Source organism: Ambystoma mexicanum, chromosome 7p (genome assembly GCF_040938575.1).
Source record: "Ambystoma mexicanum isolate Mex_15411 chromosome 7p, UKY_AmexF1_1, whole genome shotgun sequence".
In the NCBI taxonomy this organism is placed as follows: Eukaryota; Metazoa; Chordata; class Amphibia; order Caudata; family Ambystomatidae; genus Ambystoma; species Ambystoma mexicanum.
The window spans coordinates 256,617,276-256,641,227 of record NC_090939.1 but is presented as its reverse complement, the minus strand read 5'-3'; the positions used below and the strand labels follow the sequence as shown (position 1 = coordinate 256,641,227).

The 23,952-nt window shown below is 46.8% G+C and overlaps 1 protein-coding gene across 3 annotated transcripts in view; it reads right to left on the bottom strand.

Annotated features, from left to right (window-relative positions):
* GART (phosphoribosylglycinamide formyltransferase, phosphoribosylglycinamide synthetase, phosphoribosylaminoimidazole synthetase) overlaps positions 1-23,952 on the bottom strand; it is a 1,418,226-nt gene that overhangs the window by 802,259 nt on the left and 592,015 nt on the right. For all 3 annotated transcript variants that reach the window (XM_069636266.1, XM_069636265.1, XM_069636267.1), the window contains exon 10: positions 16,671-16,839. In XM_069636266.1, the coding sequence (XP_069492367.1) occupies positions 16,671-16,839 (169 nt within the window). The remainder of the gene's footprint in view (positions 1-16,670; positions 16,840-23,952) is intronic.

Sequence of the window (23,952 nt, the reverse complement as noted above, 5' to 3'; positions counted from 1 at the left end):
ACAGCCCAGAAAAACTTAACCATAGGAAGCCTGGCCCAGTCAACAAGTAGAACCAGGAGGAGGAAGGCCCAGGATGGACATCCAGCAATTTAAAATCAGAACCACTGGATAAGCCAGGACACAGAGTATAACACGTATGGCCGGATATGGTCCTTAAAAAGCAGCAACCACTAAAAAACAGTGGCCATTCCCCAGCAGGTAAGAAGCCACCTGCCCTCCACGGAAAATCCAGCACAATTGAATGCCGGCACATGGTCTTCCCTAAATATATACACACACACAGTTACCGTCTCTGTCAAGAGGGAGTGGGGGTGTTAGGCAAGATTGGATGCAGTACCCTTTGGGTGCACTACAATAACCTTGACCTCCTGGCTATTAGGACCCAACCTTCGGTATAAGTCTGAAATACACAGGTTGGTAGTGTGGCTGAGCAGACAGGCTTAACTCAAGAGGGGTCAATGTGAGCAGTAAGGTTGTGACAGAGTTTCACAATAGCAGTTATTCAAATAAACACTTACACTCGAGGTTTCTTGATAAAATGATGATTAATTTATTTCACAGTCAGTTGTATAAGCCTTCTTCAGAAGGGAGAAATATATGTAACAATTAAAATACACTTCAAAACACACTCTGTTTCTCTAAATCAGATGATACCCATTGGGGATGGCACACAGACACTTCCTACACCCTCAGGTGACTTAAATAGCTAGGACACTGTGGGCATTGCTTTATCACTGGTACATTTAGAGCAATACTGAATTTGGTGTAAAAGATAGAATAGAGGAATACATTCATAAACAGGTAAGTACTTTTTAAAACCTTTCAATGCAGAATAAGTTCAACCCTTTCCTGGGGGAAAAGATAAAGCACAGAGTGGTCAAAGGTAAAGAGGAGTCTCCCAGGGAGCCAGGACAGCCAATGTTAATTGCACAATGTCAAGGGGAGCTGAAGATCTTTGCAGGTAGGTAAAAAGACTTGCACAATTTTTTAGAAATGTTTGTAGAAAATACAACACTTGAAGGGCCACAAGCTGGGTCGAGCAGCAGCAGCAGAAGCAGCAGTGGAAATACAGCCAGCTCCGAGAGGATGTCCAGACGGGCTTACTTTTGAGTTGGTGGAACTAATCAGCTCCAAGGGAGAAGTCATCCTTGCAGGGCTTCTCTAGTTGAGGCGAATTCAGAGTTTCAGCATAGCAGCAGTGCTTCAGTGGGAAAAATAACGGTCCAGGAGTTGCAGCAGGCGTCTATTCCAAGTTCTTCTTCGGATGACTTCGTCCAGCGGTCGACTGCCTTCCAAGCCAAAAAGCCTTGCCTTTTATGCAGGTTTCTCCCATTCATTCCATCCTAGCTGTCATTCATACAGCAGGGTGGCTGTATTTGCCGGACAGTCAGCCGGCCAATCACCTTTGGGTGCATTCCTGTAACCAAGGGGATTAAGCACAGGGAGTTTTGGGCACCTCCCTCATTTCCTGCCCCTGCCAGAAGTAGTGGAGCCAGAGGCGGGCTTCACTCGCGAATCCCACCAAAGACAAAACAAACAAAAGGACCAAATGTGGTTTGCCGCACAGAGTAAATCTCATGAAGGACCTTTCCAACAAGAAATGGCAAAAAAAGACGACCAGGGCCATTTTGACGAAATGGGCACCCATGGGTGCCTTACTGTAGCTGCGAACACAGCCCGCGGTAAAAACACACAATGGTATTAAAAAGTAAACCGCTGTCACCAGCCATTAATTGTAGAAAGAGTAACATAAAAATTTTACATGAGAAACTAGACAAAGGGGATACTAAGTAACCCCTCCAGCACCATATGGTAAGATAGTGTGTGCTCGGTCTAGATAGTTACAAAATGTAAGTAAAGTCGATTTTACTTTACTGCTCTTGGAAACAGTTTATCCAAGAGAAGGTATTAAAACCTTTGGGAAATATAAGACTTCCCTGTGCCAATGCACTGAAGGTGCTGTGTAACACAATGCAAAGATGCCGCCTATGGAGTTTGTCAGACTTCGAAGTTAAAAGAAACACAGTCTAAATTACAACAAAAATAAATGAGAGTGAAAAAAAAGGGCTCATTCTCTCCAGGTTAGAAATTAAAAGTCCTGAAGTCCAGCAAAAGAGCTGGGGGTCTCTAAGGTAGAAGGGAATTAGCACATTTTGGAGAATTATCCCCAAAACTCGCCCCCCCCAGACTAAGGGACAGGAAGATTTAATCCACTCCGGGATGAATCTCCTTATTCCAGTCGCCAGTCGGTCATACTTTCTAAAGAGACCAGCCGCATTTTGGAGATTACATCCGGACCCAGGTTCTATAGTAAAATAGAGGCCTCCTGGGGTGGAAAATGCAGTTTTCTCCTTGGCATGGTGTGTCAGAGCAATTTGCCAATAGCCTGATAGGTCAAATGTACTGAGGAACTTGGCTGAACCAAGTTTGTCCACAAGCTCACCTGTCCTAGGTAAAATATGGGCATCAGTCGTGGTGACTGCATTCAGAGCTCTATACTCTACACAGAATCTCAACTCCATGGATCCTTCCTTTGGTACTAGCACAACTGGACTAGCCCATGGACTTGTAGATGGCTCCATTACCCCAAGAGCAAGCATCTTCTTGAACTCTTCCTTTATGTGGGTTCTTACATGGGCTAACATCCTGTAACCCCTGCTTTTGACAGGGAGACAGTCACCAGTGAGTATATTATGCCGGCCCCAAGGGGTCAAGCCTGGTGTCAGTGAGAACAGGGAGGCAAACTGATTTAACAGAGCCTTGCACTCCTCCTGTTGTTGCAGAGTCAAATATGAAGATAGTTTTACTCCTTCGATTGTCTAATCTGAGGGTTGTCCCCTGAGGAGATCAGGGAGAGGCTCTCTCCCCTCCTCCCCCTCTCGATCAGAGGCTAGAAGCAAAGCTCCTAGTTCTGGTCTGGAAACATAAACCTTCAGACGGTTAGTGTGATAGACCCTAGGGGGCTCCTTGGGAATGGCCAAGTCCACTAAATAATTGACCCCTCCAGGTTTACCCACAACCTTGAAGGGTCCAATCCATTTGTCCTGTAAGGCCCTCTGCCTTGTAGGTACAATATCCAAAACAAGCTGGTCTGGAGTAAACTCCACCATGTTGGCCTTCTGGTCATGCCAATGTTTGACCAGAGCATGACCTGCTTTCATGTTATCTGAAGCTTCTGTCATCATGAGTTGTTAGGCAAGGTTTGTATGCAGTACCCTCTGAGAACACTACACATCTATGACTACAGGTGTAAGCAAACCAACCTTCGGTAAAGGTCCGTACTACACAGTTTAGGTGGCGTGTTGAACAGCCAGGCTGATCTCAAGAGGGGAAATGTGAGCTGTAGTGGAGTTACACAAAGATTCACAGTTACAGGCATTCAAATAAACTCTTACACTCAAGGTTCTTGCATAAACAATTAATAATTTATTATAAAAGATTCATTAGAAAGAGGCAATCATATAGTAACACAAATATACTTCAATACTGTACACTCTGAGTTTTTGAATCAATAAAGACCCCTTTGGGATGGCCCACAGACAAAACCTACGCCCACAGGTGACTTTAGTAACAAGGGTGCTGGGGCCATTAATATCGTACTTTTGGCATTCAGAATACTTTTAAAGAGGTGTAAAAGGCAAATGTTATCAGAACATAAAAGAATACAATTATTCTTAGACAGTTCAATTACTTGGAGTTCACCAGAAGAGTCAATTCAGTTCAATAGGCTAGGCCAAAGTCAATGGGCTAAAGTGGTTCTGGTAAGTAAACGAAAAAGTCTCGGCAAAAGTTCTTAGAAGTAGTTTGTAAAAAGAATAATCATATGTTGGGTCACAAGCTCATTAGGCCTGCGAGTTGCAAATGTTTCAAGCACTTTCACTGTGAGAGGTAAGTTCTCTCAGTCTTGTTTTGCAGTACCTTACAATGAAGCAAAAGATGCAGCTAACGACTTCTGTTGCTGACAGTTCCTGCAGATCTCACTGTTCCTGGGCCTCAGTCGTGGGGACAAGAGGGAGGACGTCGGGAGACTACTGCACTGCACTGGGACGTTCAAAAGCTCACAACTGGAAAACTTCAATTTTAGTGGCTGTTTCGCGTTTCAGCTACCGCACTGGGAACAACGCTGGTCCTGGCTGTCAAGGTGGACTGTCCTTGCTTTTAAGATCCCGCACTCAGCTGATGGGTGCCAGGCTCGGTCCGTCCGACGTCGTGGGAGTCCGGAGGATCTTCCAAACACTTTAGGCCAGCTTAAAAGTAACACACAAGCTGGTGTCCCTCTCCCTGGTTCCACGGTTTCCACGGTTTCCTGCAGCAACTCTGAGGAAATACAACCAGCTCTGAGATGAGTGTACAGGTGGCTTACTTTGGAGTTGATTTGTCCCACCAACTCAAAAGGGAGAAGTCGTCCTTGCAGGGGCTTCTCTGTCGATGCGAACTTGGCGATTCGGACCTGCAGCAGGGCTTCACCGGGCAAACCAACGGTCCAGGAGTTGCAGCAGCCGTCCTCTTCAAGCTCTTCTTCGGTTCCTTCGTCCAGTGGTCAACTATCTTCCAAGCCAAGAGACTCGCCTTTTATTCAGTTCTCTGCCATTCATTCCAGCCTAGCTGTCACTCACCCAGCAGGGTGGCTGTCCTTGCCAGACAGTCAGCCAGCCAATCGCTACAGAGTGCATTTGGGTCTCCTAGGAGACTAAACACAGGGAGCTTCGGGCACCTCCCTCACTTCCTGCCTACCCCAGACACTCTGGAGCCAGAGGCAGGTTTCACTCCTGAAGCCTGCCAAAGGCGAATGAACAAAGAGACCAAACCTGGTTTGGCGCGCATAGAAAAACACTAGAAGGACCTTTCCACAAAGACATGGCGAAAAAAGACCGCAAACCATTTTAGCAACGACGGCTGGGCGCCATCTTGAAAAACATGGCTCCCGCGATTTAATGTTACCGGAGCTATGAATAGTTTGCGGTCGGGAAAAATCACGGTAGTTAGTTGTAAAACCACTGCCACCAGCCATTCTGAGAGGAAAGGGTAACATGTGAATGCTACATGAGTAACTAGACACGGGATACTAAGTAGCCCCTCCAGCACTTTATTGTAAGATGGGGTGTGTTGGGTCTAGGATTTTACAGGACTAAGTGAAGTCAATTTCACTCCACTGTTCTGGGAAACAGTAGTTGATCTCAGAGAAGGTATTTAAACCTTGGGAAATCTGAAAGACTTCCCTGTATCACTGCACCGAAGGTGCTTTGTGACACAATGGTAAAAGATGATGCCTATGGAGTTGGTTAGACTCCATAACCAAAAAGAAACAGTATATAAACTCAAATCAAAATACGAGAGTGTGAAAAAAAGGCGCACACACTCTCCAGGTAAAAAAATCAAGTCCTCAAAATCCAGCAAAGTTGCTGGGGGTCTCTAAGAGGGAATTAGCACATTTTTTAGACTTCTCTCGAACATGAGTGCCATCCTCTTCCTGTTAGTGACTCTCACTGGCTTTAGGGAAGGAGCACTCTCCAACACTTCCTTGATCAGGGCCAAAGGTCTCTGACCAGATAACAGAGAAGTTCAAAGGGGCTGTACCCAACCCCTGCTTGAGACACTTCCCTATAAGCAAAGAGAAGACATGGCAGTAGAAGGTCCCACTTTCTTCTAAGTAGTTCCTCTAAAGAACCTATCATCCTCTTCATAGTTCTGTTAAACCTCTCCCCCAACCCATTCATCTGGGTATGGTAGGCTGTTGAGAACTTGTAGGTCACTCCACAGTTGTCACACATGGTCTGCATGTAGAGGGACATAAAATGTGACCCCCTGTCAGAGATGACCTCCTTAGGAAAACCTACACTGGTAAAGATATCAAGGAGGGCCGAAGCCACTGCCTGAGCAGTAACAGTTCTCATGGATATAGCTTCAGGATACCTGGTAGCATGGTCTACCACAACCAATATAAATCGGTTGCCTGAACCGGGGGCCAACGTCGTCAATCCCCACCCTCTCAAAAGGGACCCCACAGGGAAGGGTACTAAAGGTGCCACATTCTTGGCTCCACTTTTGTCAGAAGTCCGACAAGTGTGGCAGCTCTTACAGAATTAAACATCAGCCACAATCCTGGGCCAGTAGAAGTAGAGATAGTTTCAAGAAGACAAAAGAGTGGCTAAGTGACCAGCCAAAGGGATCTCATGGGCAGACTTTAGGAACTTTTGTCTCACCTCCTGGGGCACTACCAGTCTCCTGTAGTGCCCTTGGGGTAGACTCAGCAGGTTCACCGTAGAGGAGGCCATCCTCCCAGTAAAGCCTATGCTTCCTTGGCTCTTGCTCTTCCAGCTGGGAAGCTGTCTGCTGGTGCAAACCTTCTGGAGAGGGACACTCTTTGACCTCTGCTGAAGTCTGCCCTAGAGGGTCCACATTGTGCAAGCAAAGTCTGCAGCTCAGGACGGTCCTTAAGATCCAGATCTCCAATGCAGGGAAGGTTTTCTACCAGCTCTGTGTCACCAGTAGCTGTCTCTTCAGAGTTTGGTTGGTCCTCCCACTCAGCCTCAGCAGGAGAAGGGGTCACTGGGGTGACATGGAATGTCCTCTCGGGATGTCCTTGTCCTGTGAACAGGTTTAGGTTTAAGACCATTCTTTTTTCCAGAGACCTTGGGTTTCACCTTGGTCTCTTTCTCTGGCTTGGAAATAGGGTGGCCTTCCTGTGGACAGGGGGTGGTGGAAATGTGCTCAACCTCCCACTGAGAGTCTCTCGAGGTTGCCTCTCTGGCCAATCTTGTTTGCTCCCGTTTCCTTTTACTGGGAGGACTGGTGGTACTAGATACAACTCCCAAGAGGTTTCAAATCATTTCACAAACATGACTCTCCCTGGCACTTCATTCTGTACACTAACAGGTATTCTGACAGTCTCATTATTGCACTGGATGAGAGCTGGCAGAATAGGAAGCATTTGGAGAGGGCCTCCAGCAAGTTCAGTGGGACATGTTTAGTGCCTTAGACACATCTTCCTGTTTGAAAAACTCATCAACCACTATAATGCTTGCCCCAGTGTCTCTAATGGCACGGGTCGCTTGACCATTTACAAGAACACTCTACTTATAATATTCTTTGGTGTTATCTGGAATGAAGTTATAAACACCCACATTCTGTTGTTTCCCACAGACCCAGGGACACTAAAGAAACACTGCCTTGAACTCCAATGGGGTCTTCAGCCAGTACTGGAAAGTTGCCACTTGCCATTTGAACTTCTCCCTCAGGGATGAAGTCTAAGGAGGCAGTGTGGACCCCTGAAGGTTTACCCTTACATCTGGGATCCCCTTTCACATGTTCTCCAGACCCACATCCAAAACATTTCTCAAATGTTTTCTGGAATGGGGGCTTCTGTTGAGCTCCCTCTGGTTTGGCATCAGAGGTTTCACTAGGCTTACCAGGTTTCCCATGGAATTTGTACTTGCTATGTTTGGGGCCCTCTTTTGGATGGTTAGAATTAGAATTCTCTTTTACCCCTTTATTGTGCTGCTTCCCCTCTTCCTTTTTGTGAGTTGCCCCATGGTCCTTGTGAGTGGCCCTGTTGGCTACCCTCTGTTTGAATGGCTCATCTCAAGAGGGGTAAATGTGAGCTGTAGAGCTGTAGCAATGAAATCCACTAATACCAGTATCCAAATAACACTTACACTCAAGGTTTCTAGTTTAAATAATTATCTATTTAACTGCCAGTTTTAAATAAGCATTCTTTATAAAGGGCAATATTTGTAGCAATCAAATGCACTTTAAAAAACTTTCTAAGAATCAACACAAAGCAAGTAGATACTCTTTAGAGATGCTTCATACACACTTCCTATACCCTGAGGTGACTTCACTAACTAGGACAGTAATGACATTTATATATCAATTGTACACTTTTTAAATTCTGAGGAAAGAAAGTTTAAAGGAAGGGAAAAGGTTAAACAGGTTCTGAGAGCATGTGAGCACTTTAAATCTTGCAATGAAGTCTAGCTTTCCCAGCAATATTAGTTAAAACCAATGGATCACCTATGAGGGGCAGTAAGAATTAAAGTCAAATGGAATAGAAGAGTCTACAGGGAGCCAGGACAGCCAAGGTTAATTGGAGAAAGGTCTATGGAGCTGAGGCAAGTCTTAGATAGTAAAACTCTAGAATGAGAAGCTAGTGAAAGTCTCAACTGAGAAGAGCAAGCTACAGACACTTAGGTAAGTACCCCAAGTCAGGACAGTACCTTTGGTTAGAAGAGGGTCCAGCTGGCTCCTGTCTGGTTGCAGCCATGCAGATCCTGTGTTCCTGGGCCTCAGTCGTGGGGACAAGAGGGAGGACGTCTGGGGACTCCTGCGGCAGCAATTCGATGGTCGGCGGCAGCTACGGGCTCTTTTCGGATCAGCAGTACTTTGCGGTTTCAGCGCTCGGTAAATAGCAACACCGTGGATCTTGGACACCGGTTGGGCTTCCTTCACTCCTTGAGTCCTGCCCGCTGTTGAGGTGACCCGAGCTCTGATCGTCCTGCTTCTGGAGGTTCCTGGGGAGACTCCTGGAGCATTTAGCCGGTTCACAGACGTTGCACTCGACTACAGATTTCTAGAACCCTGGCACTCGGTTCCTGCAGCAGCAAAGTAGTACAGCTAGTTGGGGAAGATCTTCCAGCAAAGTTTGTCCCAGGGTTAGTTGGTCCCACTAACCAAGGTAAGACGTCCTTTCTGGAGCTTCTCTTGTCGATTAGAAAAAGGAGTTTCAGCACAGCAGCAGGGCTTCACCGGGCAATTTAACGCTCCAGGAAGATGCAGCAAGCTTCGTTCACAGTTTCTTCGTTGGTATGTCCTTCCCAGTGGTCAACTCTGTCTTCAGTCCCAAAACCGTCGCCTTTTAAGCAGATTTCTCCCATTCCTGCACAGCCTAGCTGTCATTCACAGCAGGGTGGCTGTCATGCAAGGATAGCCAGCCAGTCAATCAGTACTGGGTGCATTCAGGTTTCCCTGGAGACAAAGGACAGGGGACTTTTGGGCACCTCCCTCACTTCCTGCCCTCGCAGACACACTGGAGCCAGAGGTGGCTTTCAGTACTGAAGCACGCCAAAGGCAAAATGAACAAAGAGTCAAACCTGGTTTGGGGCACAGAGTAAAACCCCAAAAAAGGACCTCACAAACAGAAAATGGCAACAAAAAAAAAGACCAGGGTCATTTTGACTAAATGGTCAGTCATGGTTGCTACACTGCAGCGGAGGATTCAGCCTGTGGTAGAAAAGCACAATGGTAGGAACATTAAACCACTGCCAACAGCCAATCAAAGTCCTGAGGGTAACATATGGGATACATTACTCACCGTAATCGTATTTCTGATGCTTGTATCTGCTTAGATTCACATGCTGTGCATAGGCCGACATCTACTGGAAGCTGCAGAGTATTACAGTTTGTTTTTCAAAACTCGAAAAAGGGCGTCGACACAGGGCGTGCCAGTAATACTATCCCTACTGTGACGTCCACTGTACCCATGATCTCACGCGTCTAGGACCCTCAGATTGTATTTTTTCTGATATGAGGTAGCATGAGGAGTAGCTTGAGTACAGATAATCCAAGCAGATAGATAGAAAGGTAAGACTACAAGCAACCATGCACATTCTCTCAGAGGGGAGGAAGGGTGGGTCGCATGTGAATCTAAGCAGATACAAGCATCAGAAATACGATTACGGTGAGTAATGTATTCCTTCTAAGGCTTGTGGAATCTGCTTAGATCACATGCTGTGCATAGATTAGTGAGCAGTACCTGAAGAAGGATGTGGGATGTGAGAAGGGTCATGAGCAAATAAATGTCTTAGAACCGCTTGTCCCACTTGTGTATCTGTATTGGAATGAGTGTCAATGCAGTAGTGCCGAGTAAAAGTGAGAATAGAGCTCCAGGTAGCTGCTTTGCAAATGGTGTCAAGGGGTACATTTGCAATGAAAGCCAGAGTGGCGCCAATGCCTCTTGTAGAGTGGGCCCTAGGCGTGAAAGGTAGAGTTTTTTCAGAAAGTGAGTAACACAGCTGGATACAGTTAATAATCCACTTAGAGATCGCACCTTTAGAGACACGATCCCCCTCTCTGCCTGTAGCTATGGAGACAAATAGCTGATCTGTTTTCCTTAGCAGACTGGTCTTGTTTACATAGTAGAGGACCGCCCTACGCACATCTAGTGAGTGTAGTTTCACCTCAGCCGAGCTTTGTGGGTCTTGGAAGAAAGCCGGAAGCTCGATGGACTGGTTGACGTGGAATTTTGAAATAAACTTAGGTGAGAAACTAGGGTGTGTGGTAAAACCAGTTTATCTTTATGGACAGTAAAGAAGGGATCTTGCACTGACAGAGCCTGAATTTCACTGACTTCTTATATATGTAATTGCTACTAAGAAGGCAGTCTTGTAAGTCAGGTGTTTGAGACTGCTTTTGTGCATGGGTTTAGATAGCACCACGTTAAGGTCCCATCCTGGTGGTGGGTTTGAAATAGGAGGGTGAAGTCTCTTTACTCCTTCCATGAAGGCTTTAACTACTGGTACTTTCCACGATACCTTGTTATGGGAGGTGGTGTATGCTGACAGCGCCCCCAGGTGAACCTTCAGTGAGTTAAAAACCAGTCCTGCATCCAGCAGGTGGAGCATGTATGTAACAATAGTGGAAGGAGTGCAATCAACTGGGTTGATTTGTTTATTCTGGCACTTGTCAAAGTAGCAGTGCCTCGAGTTAGGTTTCCTAGATTCCTTTAGGATGTCCATACACCTCTGTGGTAATTTGAGGTGTCCGAACTCTATGACCTCAGGAGCCATGCTGCCAGGTTCATTGAGTTGTGTTGAGGATGCACTGTTTGACCTTGGTGCTGGGACAGTAGATTGTACCAGCTTGGAAGTTTGATGGGTTTGCACACCGCCAATCTGCTTAAGTGTGGGAACCACGGTTGTCTTGCCCACATGGGAGCAACCAGGACGAGGGTCATCGATTCTCTGTTCATCTTGTTGACCACCTTCCTGATTAGAGGAGTTGGTGGAAAAGCGTACGCAAACATCCCTGACCAGTTCATCCACAGGGCGTTCCCCTGGGAGTCTGGTTGGGGGAACCTGGATGCAAATCCTGGGCATTGTCTGTTTTCGCTTGTGGCAAATAGGTCTATAGTGGGGAAACCCCACTGAGAGAAGATACCTTCTACGACTTCTCTGTGTAGACACCACTCATGTTCCTCTGGGAGGGGGTTTCTGCTCAGAGCATCCGCTAGGGAATTGAGATCCCCTGGAACATGTTGCGATGATAGGAAGATGTTCCGTCTGAGTGCCCATATCCAGATTTTTTGGGCAAGCTTGGACAGATTTGGCAGCCGAGTCCCTCCTTGCTTGTTCAGGTAGAACATGGCTGTAGTGCTGTCCGTCCGGATTTGCACTGACAGATTTAACAGGTAGGGCTTGAACGCTTGAAGTGCTCTGAATACTGACAGAAGCTCTAACAGGTTGATGTGATTCTTGGCCACTGAGTGCGACCAGAGACCCTGAGCTGTGTGGTGGAGATGGTGAGCTCCCCACCCTGTCAGGCATGCATCGGTTGTGACTACCGCCTGTATCTCAGGATCGTAAAAGGGTTTCCCCTTGGACAGATTCTCTCTTGTCCAGCAGTGAAGGCTTTGTACAAGTGTTGGCGAAACAACCACTAGATCGTCCCACTGACCACTTGCCTGAGACCACTGTTTCACCAACCATTCCTGCATGGGACGCAGGCGCGCGTGGGGGACCAGGCAAATACATGACGCCATCATGCCCAGCAAACGCATTGCTTTGCGTACCGTTATCTGGCGACCGGACTGATATTGCGGAATTTGCAGCAGTATATTCCGAATTCTTTCCTCGGAAGGAAAGGTCAACCCCTCTTGAGTGTCTAGGATAGCTCCTAGGAATTGTTTGGATGTGCTTGGCACCGGACCTGACTTTTTCTCATTTATTGAGAAGCCCAATTTGAAGAGGAGGTCGATTGCCCTTTGAATGTTTGCTCTACAAATTACTGGGGTCTCCCCCGTGATGAGCCAGTCGTCCAGGTAAGAGTACACCGGGATTGCCTCGCTGCTTATGTATGCTGCCGCCACCGCCAGTACCTTGGTGAATACCCTTCGAGCCGAAGCTATCCCGAAGGGCAGTACCTTCAACTGGTAGTGCCGACTGTCCATCTTGAAGCGTCTTTCTGTGCGCTGGGAACATGGAAATATGAAAATAGGCATCTTTCATTTCCAATGTTGCCATGTAATCCCCCTTTTTTAGGAGGGGGATTACCTCCTGGAGAGTAGTCATGCGAAACTTTTGGGGCTTGACATACTTGTTTGCAGACCGTAAGTCTAATACTGGGCGCATTGTCAAATCTTTTTTTGGCACAAGGAAGTAAGTTGAATAAATATCCTTGTTTACCTGGTCTCCCGGGACGAGTTCTATCGTGTCCTTTGCTAGCAGATTGACTATCTCCTCGAGGAGGATCTTCTGGTGGTACAAAGAATGTATTCTTTGTCGTGGAGGATGGTTTCGGGGACGCTCTAACAGTTCTAATGCAGTACCCTAAGGATACTGTGGACAGCACCCATCTGTCTGATGTGATCCCCTCCCAAGCTTGGGTGAAGTTGGAAATGGGTCCTCCTACTGGGGTTGCATGAGAAGGGACCCTGAACGGAGTGTCACTGTTTTGGTGGAGGCGTGCCGCCTCCTCTACTGGGGCTGCCTCTACCTTTCCCACGTCCTCTTATATTACCCCTGCCGTAACCCTGGGTAGACTGTTGGTTATTATTGCTCCACGGTGTACCCTGCCCCTGGGAATAGTTGGATCCTCTCTCGGAATTTTGGCCGCATGGGCGACGAAAATTGTCATTCCTTCTCTGATTAGGGGGTTTATTGGTTAGTTGGCCTAGGGATTTGAGTGTTTCGTACTCGTCCTTGGCATTTTTCAGCGCGTCCTCGACCGCCTTACCAAACAGATCCGGCTCCACCGGTTTATCTAACAATGATGCTTGGGTTTCAGCTTTGAATCCAGACTGCCGTAACCAAGCGTGTCTCTTGATAACAGTTCCTTATGCTATCAACCTGCCGGCGTTATCCGCGGCATCAAAGGTTGCTTTTAAAATGCAACCGGACACGGCTCTTCCCTCTGCTGAAACTCATGCCAACTGGCTCTTTAAGGGTTCTGGGGCAGAGTCTATGAGTGCCGTGACTTCTTCCCACTGATGGCAGTTGTAGCTGGCCAACAATGTGGTGGAGTTGGCAATCCTTGCCTCGTAGGCGGAAGTGGAGGCTACTTTCCTGCCCAAACCATACAGTTTCTTGCTCTCCTTGTCGGGAGGAGCTTCGGACGATGACAAGGGTGTTCCAGCCCTCTTGCGGGTGTTTGTAACAACCAGGAAGTCCGCCTTCAGATGCCCCCTTTATATACAGTGGGTCTGATTGGGCTGCCCTGAAAAGTTTCTCAACCCTGGGGTTCACTGCCCTGGTGAGGTTAGGATTTACGAGTGAAGGGTCTATTCTTCTCTGAATAGACTTCAGGATAGGGATGGCCTGAGCAACAGGCCTCCTTTCTCCCACTAACTCCTCGGCGAAGTCCCTCTCCTCTTGAGCACCCTGGGTGTCAATGTGGAAATGTTCAGCTGCTCGAGACAGAACTTCCTTCAGGAGAGGTTGGTTGTCGACCGGGCAGTCTGTAACCGGGGGTTCTTTCTCTATCGGGGAATCTACCCTGTAGGTTTCTGGGTCGTCCTCATCATCCCCATAGTAGCCCGTACCAGTTTGTTCTTCCAACATGCCCAAATCTGGATTCTCACAAAAGGATGTCTCTCCTTGATACTGAGAGTAGGGCTGTAGATAGAAGGGGTCCGAAGACCGTGTTGGCGTTTCAAACCGGGACTGTTTACTTGGAGGTATTGGATCCTTAGAGCCTGAGGGTGTTGACCCGTCGGGAGTATAAGAGAGAAAGTGTTCAGGGTTTTTTGCATAAAAATCTGCCAATGATGACATCCTTGACATGACCCTGTCTATGTCGTCACTAGACCATTCTCTAGAACTGGGAATGACTCTTTCTGGAAGTTTCTATGACTTGTCCTGACTAGACTTGGAGGTCTGAGCAGGGGTCTTTGTGATAGCAGAAGACTTGGACTTGTCTGTCTGTTTATGAGGAGTGGAGTGTTTTACAGGTGTGGAAGTAGGCAGAGGCTGGTTCCTTTGTTGTTTTTCCCCCTCCCCGTGAGTGGAAGAGCGTTTTCCCTGTTTTTTCGCCCCTTTGGAGCCTTTCGACGCCTGGCGTCGAGGTTCGGGGGTAGTGTCCCTATCCTTCGAGCGTGGAGGTAGGGGCTCGGTGGCCGCCGTAACGCGGTCTGGGGGCGCCGACTCCTGGAGTGCGGTCTGGGGATGGAAGTCGGCTTCGTCCTCTGACGATCGAACTTCCGTTACCTTGGGGAGCGAGGCACTCTTGGCAACAGTGGATGATTGCCTGGAGTCATGCAACGATCTTTATCCAGAACGCCCAGAGGACGCCGATTCGGACCGTTCTCCATGTGCCTCTTTCCGAGAACTCGACGTGCGCGTCGAGTCCCGGTTGGACTTATGTTTTTTGTGGAAGTGTTGTGGGAAGCGCTTGTGTCGCCGGGGGTCTTCCCCATAGCCGCCCTGCCGGACGACCTTCCAAGGTCGGGGACGTGCGCTCGGCTGTCTTTCGACACCATAATGCCCTCGCCGTCCGAAAGCACGGCGTCGCTGCCATCGCTGAAGGCGCCCTCCGCTGCCATGGTCTCTTGACGCCTGGCGTGGTGGGCCCAACGCTTGATTGAACGGTCCTCAAGTGTTTTGGGTTTAAACTTACTACACGCTCTGCAGTTCGCTTCGGGGTGGTCCCTCGGCAAGCAGAGATTGCACTTGGTGTGGCTGTCGACCCAAGGGTACTTGCGGTTGCACTTGGGGCAGAATTGGAAAGGGGTACCCTCCATAAGCACCTTGTGGCAGCGGGCTTGTAAGTGTAGGAATATATAAGAATGTACCTATATACCAAAAGAGCGTAGAGTATGTCCACCCCCCACTCTCCCTACTTGCAGGGCCGAGACCAGCGCCCTTCCAAGGCCCGGGGCGAGGCCAAAGGCCTTCCGAGGCCCAAATCCGTCGTGCAGCTGTCGACGGTCGAATTCTTCTCTGGGCCAGCGTCGAGTGTGGAAGTTCGGTGACTCGACGTTTGGGTGGAGAAATGGGTAAATTTAACAATATTTAGCAAAAGTATGGCTAAGGCCAGGGAACTCTGCGAAATGCTTCCGACCAGTATGGCGGAAAAAAACAATCTGAGGGTCCTAGACGCGTGAGGGATCATGGGTACAGTGGACTTCACACTAGGGATAGTATTACTGGCACGCCCTGTGTTGACGCGCTTTTTCGAGTTTTCGAAAAACAAACTGCAATCCTCCGCAGCTTCCACTAGATGTCGGCCTATGCACAGCATGTGATCTAAGCAGATTCCACAAGCCTCAGAAATAATGTTACATGAGTAAGTAGGAAAAGTGGATACTATGTAACCCCCCCACCACTCCACATAAGATGGTGTGTGCTGGACCGACAGAGAAAAACTAAAGTCAATTTCGCTTTACTATTCTTGGGAACTGTAGTTAACCCAAGAAAAAGGTACTTAAACCTTCAAAGAAATCTAAAGGATTTCTCTGTGACACTGCACTGAAGGTGCTGTGAGTCACCATACAAAAGCATAGATGCTTATGGAGTTTGTCAGACTCCAGAAACAAAGGAAATATAAAATCCAAATTAGATCAAAACACATGAGAGAGAAAAAGGGCTCACTCACTCCAGTGTGAAAATTCAAAAGTCCTAAAGTCTAGCAAAAGAGCTGGGGGTCTCTAAGGTTGAAGGGAATTAGCACAGAAAGGAGAATTCTCTTTAACAGCAGGGCGGGGAGAGGTGTCCGACAGTGCAGATTTCCTAAGTGGGGTAGAGTGGCCAACGATCCTGCTCCTCTGGAGTCCGGTTCCCTCCAAAAGAAATTAAACAGAATAAAAGGTGCCCTCCAGTTCTCTGCAGTGTACCTGCAACTGTGGTGTTTGCCTTCTAGCTTCATGCCCTCTTCAGGAATGCAGTTTCAGGTGTTGATTAGTGAATCAACCATCAGTACAGGGCATTCTGGTCCTTGTAGTTGCAGTGTTCCAGTGTTGAGAACCAACACTCCTCCATTGCAATTTCCATTTTTCATCATTCACAGTTTTGCATGAATCGCTTTTTGGTGCGTTCCTGTTCAGGGTGAGACATTTCCAGGGAATATTGATGGATCTGAACCAGACCGCTTACAAAGGGAAATGTGTGGCTGATATAAGGGGCACACGATAAACATTCTCACAATTCACAGATATACAGAACGTAAGTGAACGGCGGACGTACTTTTCAGCAAAGGTCTGACTGTAGAATTTCGGGACCATGAAAAAAAAAAAAGTTGCTTGCAGTTCTGGTATAAGAAGCCCGGTGCAGACAGGGTGTCAGCGCATGCAACTGACTACCATTACAATGGGCAGGGTAAACAAAAGCAGGACTCAAAAAAGGAAGTGCCAAACATGGAATAGTGAAGCAAAAATACAGGTTGGGTCAGTAAATCTTAATTGGATGATAACAGTTAAGGATGAAAATTATGCTACTTGAAGGTTAACTGTGAATAAGTCTCACCTGTAATTTCCACACCCTTGGTGTAGTCACCCGGGTACCCTCCACTAGCCATAACCACAGTAACAGCAGCATGGTCCAGGAGCCACTCAGGCATTGAGCTCGAAAGCCTTCCCTCGATGGTTGCTTCAATAACCTCATAAAGGTCACTCTGAAGTAATGGGAGAATTACCTAAAAAAGACAGTTTACACTGAACATTTTTGAAATGGCCGATACAAAAATTAAGATATTCACTTATAACAATGATGATTAACATTTTAAATACATAATTAAAAAAAGTGAGAAGAATGAGGATTCACATTTTAAATGCATACTTTACAAAATTGAGAGGGCTACCATTCTAATGGTTAAAGGGCGATTATGCAAACTTATTTCTGTGGTAGAAGCAATGCATGTTGCCTCTGCCTCCGTAGACTTTTAAGACATTCTGAATGGTGGACAGTAATATTTAAGTGTTACTGTTAGGCAAGATTTGGAGCAGTACCCTTAGGGTGCACTACAACAACCTTGACCTCCTGGCAATAGGAACCCAACCTTTGGTATACGTCTGTACTACACAGGTTGGTAGTGTGGCTGTGCAGCCAGGCTCATCTCAAGAGAGGTCAATGTCCGCAGTAGGGTGGTTACACAGAGATTCACAGTGACAATTATCCAAATAAACTCGTACACACAAGGTTTCGTGATTAAACAATTATTAATTTATTTAACAGTCAGTTAGAGTAAGCCTTCTTCAGAAGGGGCAATATAATAGTAACACATTTAGTTTCTCTAAATCAGCAAATACCCGTTTGGGATGGCACACAGACACTTCCTACACCCTCTGGTGACTTAAATAGTTGGGACACTGTGGACATTAATATATCACCAGTACATTTAGAGCAATACTAAAGTTGGTGTTAAAGAAAAGAGGTTTCAGAACAAGATAAGAGATCATACAAAAATTCTGAAGCAGGCAAGTACTTTTGAACCCCCCCCCCCCAATGCAAAGTAAGTTGACCCTTTCCTGGAAGGAAGGTAAAAAACACAATCGGAAGGGAAAAGAGTCATTCAGGGAGCCAGACAAGCCAATGTTGCATAATGTTTTAGAAGTCTTTGTAGAAAAAGTAGAATCAAAGTAGGGCCACAAGCTGGGAGGCTTGTGAGAAGTAGAAGATGCAAGCAACTCTACAGGAGCAACTAAGACAAATCTCACACTGAGAACACGTAAGGCTACAAGACAAGAGGTAAGTTCTCTTAGACTGTACAGTACCTTTGGTTAGAAGAAATGGCTCCAGCTGGCTTCTGTTCCTATGTGACTCTGCATATCCTTTTGTTCATGTGCCTCAGTCGTGGAGACAAGAGGGAGGACTTCTGGGGACTCCTGCAACACAATGGGACGGTCGGCAACAGCAATGGGCAAACTTCAATTCAGTAGCACATCGCAGTTTCAGCTCCTCGCGTCTGACAGCAAATAGCAACACTGTGGTTCTCAGATACAATTTCAGCCCTTCCTTGCTTCTGGGGTCCAGCACTCTGTTGAGGTGGCTCAGGCTCGGTCAGTCCTGCGTCAGGGAAGTCCAGAGGATCTCTCTAGCGCTTGGGTCCGATTAAAAAGCGATACACTCGATTTGATGTTCCTCTCCCTCGCACTTCGGTTCCAGCAGCAGTGGAATTAAAGCCAGCTTCGAGAGGATGTCCAAACGAGTTCACTTTGGAGTTGATTGGTCCCACCAACTGAAGGGGAGAAGTCGCTGTTGCAGGGCTTCGCTAGTCGAGGCGAATTCAGAGCTTCAGCACAGCAGCAGGGATTCACTGGTCAAACCAACGGTCCAGGAGTTGTAGCAGGCGTCTCTTCCAAGTTCTTCTTCGGATTCCTTCGTCCAGTGGTCGACTCTGCCTTCCAAGCCAAAAGACCTCGCTTTTTATGCAGGTTTCTCCCATTCATTCGCAGCCTAGCTGTCACTCACAAAGCAGGGTGGCTGTCCTGCAAGGACAGCCAGCCGGCCAATCACCTTTGGGTGCATTCTAGTACCTAAGGAGACTAAGCACAGGGAGTTTCGGGAACCTCCCACGCTTCCTGCCTTGCCAGACACACTGGAGCCAGAGGCAGGCTTCAGCAGTGAACCTTGCCAAAGACAAAATGAACGAAGGGACCAAACCTGGTTTGGCGTGCACACTAAATCTCAAGAAGGACCTTTCCAACAAGAAATGGCGAAAAAAGAAGACCGGGCCCTTTTGACAAAATGGGCACCCATGGGTGCAATACTGTAGCTGAGGATTCACTCTGCAGTAAAAACACACAATGGTAGGAAAAAGTAAACCACTGGCACCAGCCATTATTTGTAGAAAGGTTAACATAAAAATGTTACATGAGAAAGTAGACAAAGGGGATACTAAGTAACCCCTCCAGCACTCTGTGTAAGATAGTGTATGCTGGGTCTACAAAGATACAAAAAGGTAAGCAACGTCTATTTCACTTTACTGCTCTTGTAAACAGTAGTTTATCCAAGAGAAGGTATTTGAACCTTTGAGAAACCCAAAGGACTTCTCTCTGCCACTGCACTGAAGGTGCTGTGTGTCACAATGTAAAAAGATTATGCTTATGGAGTTTGTCAGACTCCAAAACCAAAAGAAACAGTTCAAATCACAGAAAAATACATGAGTGTGGATAAATGCCTCACGCTCTCCAGGATAAAAATTGAAAGTCCTAAAGTCCAGCAAAAGAGCTGGGGGTCTCCAAGGTAGAAGGGAATTAACACATTTCTGAGAATTCTCCATAACAAGGCCTCACTCAATGGGAGCACAAACATGGCGAAAGATAGGAGGGTAGCAGAGGTGGGGCAGCATTAGGTCTCTGAGCAGGCGGGTTAGAGGGAGGGAGGCAGGCAGGCCTGATGCCCAAGCCCCGACTCATTCAGTGCTGCAGTGGGAAATTGATTGTCCATGAAAAGCTGGAATGTCTCTCGACTACAGTGGATATGAAAGGAGATAAATTTAAATAACCAAGTTTAATTATTATGTCAATGGGCTTCATTTCAATGTTTGCAGTAACGTACCGGTGATTCGGTGGCACAGTTTCCGGCAGCCCCACCCACGGAATCACTGGTCCATCACAACTCTGCGGGCGCATGCATTCTGGCATGCCGGAAACACTGAGAAACCACTACTCCCACTGTTGCAGTCATCAAAAATGCTGGTGACACCATGTACGGCATCCATCACACGTAAACACTGGCAATGGAAACAGTCATCTCAAGAACTGGAAGCTCGCTGGTGGCCATCTTGGACAACACAATCCACATAAAATCACCCACTACTGCCATCCGGTCTCTGTAACACAGACATGTCTGCAGCATCAAAGTCTTGTGTACATGACGTCCACCAGGAAAAAAAACACGCATCACAGAGCCCAAACTAACAGTGCTAAACACCACTGTGGACAATGCTGGGGAGCTGTGCGCGACAGACCAAAGGCGCACCACCCAAATGCAGAAGACAGCGATATGGGAGGAGGTGGCACATAGGTTGTCAGCTGTGGGCCCCGTCTGCTGCACCTCCAAAGATTGCCACAAGTGGTGGGATGACCTCCGTCTTGAGAGTCCGCAACCTGCTCTCGGCACCCAGGAGGGAGTGCATGGCAACTGGAGGTGGGACAGCCACAATCAAGTTGATGGCCTTGGAGGAAGATGCAGCACTGTGCTGCATCTGTAAGGCATCGAGGATGTTGGAGCGGCAGGGACACATGCAGAGGGCAGCGAGTACAACGTGCAACACAAAAAATATGACTGAAGGCATACCAATGTAGCGCACACCACACAGAAACATATCCAACTGCACAACAACAGACCACATCCAACCCATACAGTGGCACACTAACCATAGTCGTCGGCCAAGTGTGCACAAACATTACCCCCCCGTCTGCAAAAAAACAGTAACACAGAAATGCCCACATTAGTGCTGGTCATGTGCAGACAAAGATATGAGGAGCAACACATGCACGAGGCACACACCCTCCAAGCCAACATGCATGCACCACAAGCAAAATGCTCCCATGACACACTCAAATGCATGCACGCATACAAGTGCCTTGGCACTTGGCACTGGGATGTTTCACAGTCCAATCGTCAGACTAAAACAACAAGTGCAATAGTGGACCCCTGCACCTCACTACCCACCCGTGGCATACACAGGGAACCATCCAATCCCCATAGCCCCACAACACCTACCTTGCCAAGCTGGCCAACTTGAGCACTATCATTGCACCCGTTTGGGAGAATTTTAATTTCTGTGCCAACCCCCTTTAACCTTAGAGACCCCCCAGCTCTTTTGCTGAACTCAGGGCGTTTTACATTTTACTCCTACGTGAGTGGGACCTTTATCTCACTCATGTGTTTTTATGACTATGATTTCCTGTGTTCCTTACTGTTTTATGGGGTCTGGTAAACTCCATAGGCATCTGCTTTTGCCTTGTGACACACAGCACCTTTTGTGCAGTGCTACTGAGAAGCCCCTTGGACTTCTCTTAATGTTTAACTACCTTTTCTTGGGTGAACTACGGTTCCCAAGAATAGTAAGATGGCTCCTTTCTTACTTACCTTATGGGCCCAGCACACAGCACCCTATGTGGTGTGCTGCGGGGGTTACCTAGTAATTCCTTTAACCCATTCCTCACATAATATTTTGTTACACTAACTCACTTGAATGGCTGGTGGCAGTGGTTTCTTATTTTACTACCTAGTTTTTATTTATTTACATTTATTTGTTTAGTTTCATCAAGAGAAACTTTACAAATGTATATTACATCATCTAAAATCTTATCAAAATAACATTACACATTTAAATTTCATATATTTCATTAACACTACACATTGTCCTTTCACATGTTCACTATTTCATCATTCTCTTAATTTAATCCTTTACATCTCATATATAACAGTGTCATAATATAAATATCATATTACATAATTCCTTTTTGAACAGCAACATCACTTTTATCCAGTGCATACTCTGATCTGTGTGTATACACATATATCCTAATATTTACACTGCATAAAATTATTATACTAAAAACAAAAAACATCTAGTCTAGTTAAAACCATTCATCACCTGTATTTAGTCTCTCTTTACCACATTCTAGGTCAACTACATAGAGTGTATTAGTTTGGCTGCTCATTTGTAGAGCCTAGTGACATGTATCTGCAGGCTGATACCTCAGCTGCAGTGCTGCACACAAGGGTGACCATTTTCCCAAAATGGCCCCCAGTCTTCTTTTTTCAACATTTCCTGTTAGTTTCTTCTGTTTGCATCAGGTTTGAGCCCTTTGTGTAGTTTGCCTTTGGTGGGCTTCAGCCCTGAAACCCACCCAGGCTCCAGTGTGTCTGGAAAGGCAGGAATTGAGGGTGGGTCCAAACATTTCCTGTCCTTTGTCTCTAGGTGTGCCTGAGTGAAACCAGGTTGAATTGGCCCGCTGGCTGTCCTGAAAGAACCACCCTGCTGTGTGATTGACAGCCTAGGGCTGTGAATGAATGGGAACTTGCATAAAAAGTGAGGATTTTGGGACTAGAAGCAGAGTGCACCACTGGAGAACAGAATCCGAAGCAAAGGATGAGAGAAGATGCCAGCAGCACCCTTCTGGACCGCGAAGTGCCAGGTGAAGCCCTGCAGCTGTGCTGACGCCGTTTTCCAATCGACAGGGACTACCCGCAAAGGACGACTTCCTCCCTTAGGTTGGTGGGACCAACTAACCTAGAGACAAACTATTTTGCCGCAACCTCCGACTTGCTGCGACTTTCCAAGGCTGCATAAGCCCAATACCCGAGGAACCTCGACCACTTGTGAGTGCATCATCTTCCGAAGTCCCAAACCGGCCAGATCTTCATAGGCATCCAGAGGACCCTACAAGAGCAAGACATCTGTGTCCAGAGTCCCCCCCCCCCCCAGAGTCCAGGACCGAGGGATCAAGGAAATCCTAACCAGAGCTTTTAGTTCTTCATTGGCGCTGAAGAAAAGGCACTAAAACTCAAAGAGCCACTGAATCGACAGAAATCCATTGCTGCCAAGGCCCTCTCTCGAGTGCTGCCACAGGAGCCTGCCAGATGTCCTCCCTTTCATCACCACGACCAATGACCAGGATCAAGGGCCTACTGCATTGCATCGTGAAGGCAACCAGCTGGAACACTTTCTTCATTTTCAAGGCACTGCAGGGATAGGGTATTTTGTCCGTTTGCCATCTGGGGTGCTTCCTACCTTAGGGAGTGTGATTTAACCCAACACTAAGTTGACCTCAAATTACCTGCATTGGCCTTACAGCTTGTGCTTTCGAAAGGTGACTCCTTGAGTTGCTGTGATTTCTTTATTACAACTTTAAGTGTGTTGTTTAATAAGATACTTGTATTTACGTGTTTCATTGCACCCCATACAGCTCACATTACCCCTCTTAAGGTAAGCCTGGCAGCTCAGTGACACTAGCAACTTGTGTAGTACAGGCCTATATGAAAGGGTGGGTCTAATACCAAGGAGACAAGTCGTGTGTAGTCCCACACCAGTTGGACTGCACCAATTCTTACCTAACAGTGATTTAGCCTCAGCACCTTTTTGGTAATGTGTCTGGTTTTTGTTAGGCAAGGTTTGTATGCAGTACCCTCTGGAAACACAAACAACTCTGACTACAGGTATAGGAAACCCGACCTTTGGTATAAGCTTGTACTACACAGCTTTGGTAGCGTGTTGAGCAGCCAGGCTTATCTCAAGAGGGGTCAATGTGAGCTAGAGGGGAGTTACACAGATTCACAGTGACAAGTATTCAAATAAACTCTTACGCACAAGGTTTCTTGAATAAACAATTATTAATATATCAGTCAGTTAGAGTAAGCCTTCTTTAGAAGGGAGCAATATACAAGTAAGACTCAAATACACTTAATAAAATACACACTCTTAATATCTCTAAATCAGTAGATACCCTTTTGGGATGGCCCACAGACACTACCTACACCCTCAGGTGACTTCAATTGCTAGGGTGCCGGGGACATAATATATCACTGCTGCATTTAGAATCATATAGTAATAAGTCAAAGGAAAAGGTTATTCAGAACATACAAGAGACCATAAATATTCTTAGGCAGGCAAATCAGATTTCCCAATAAGAGTCATTCAGTGAAAGAGGCTAAGACAAAGTCAATAGGCAAAAGTCTATATGAGTTGAAGCACTTCTTTGTAAGTAATTAGAACGTCTTTGCACAGTGTTTTAGAATTCTTTGAAGGAAAGAAGAATCTAACGTAGGGCCAAAAGCTGATTAGAATTGTGAG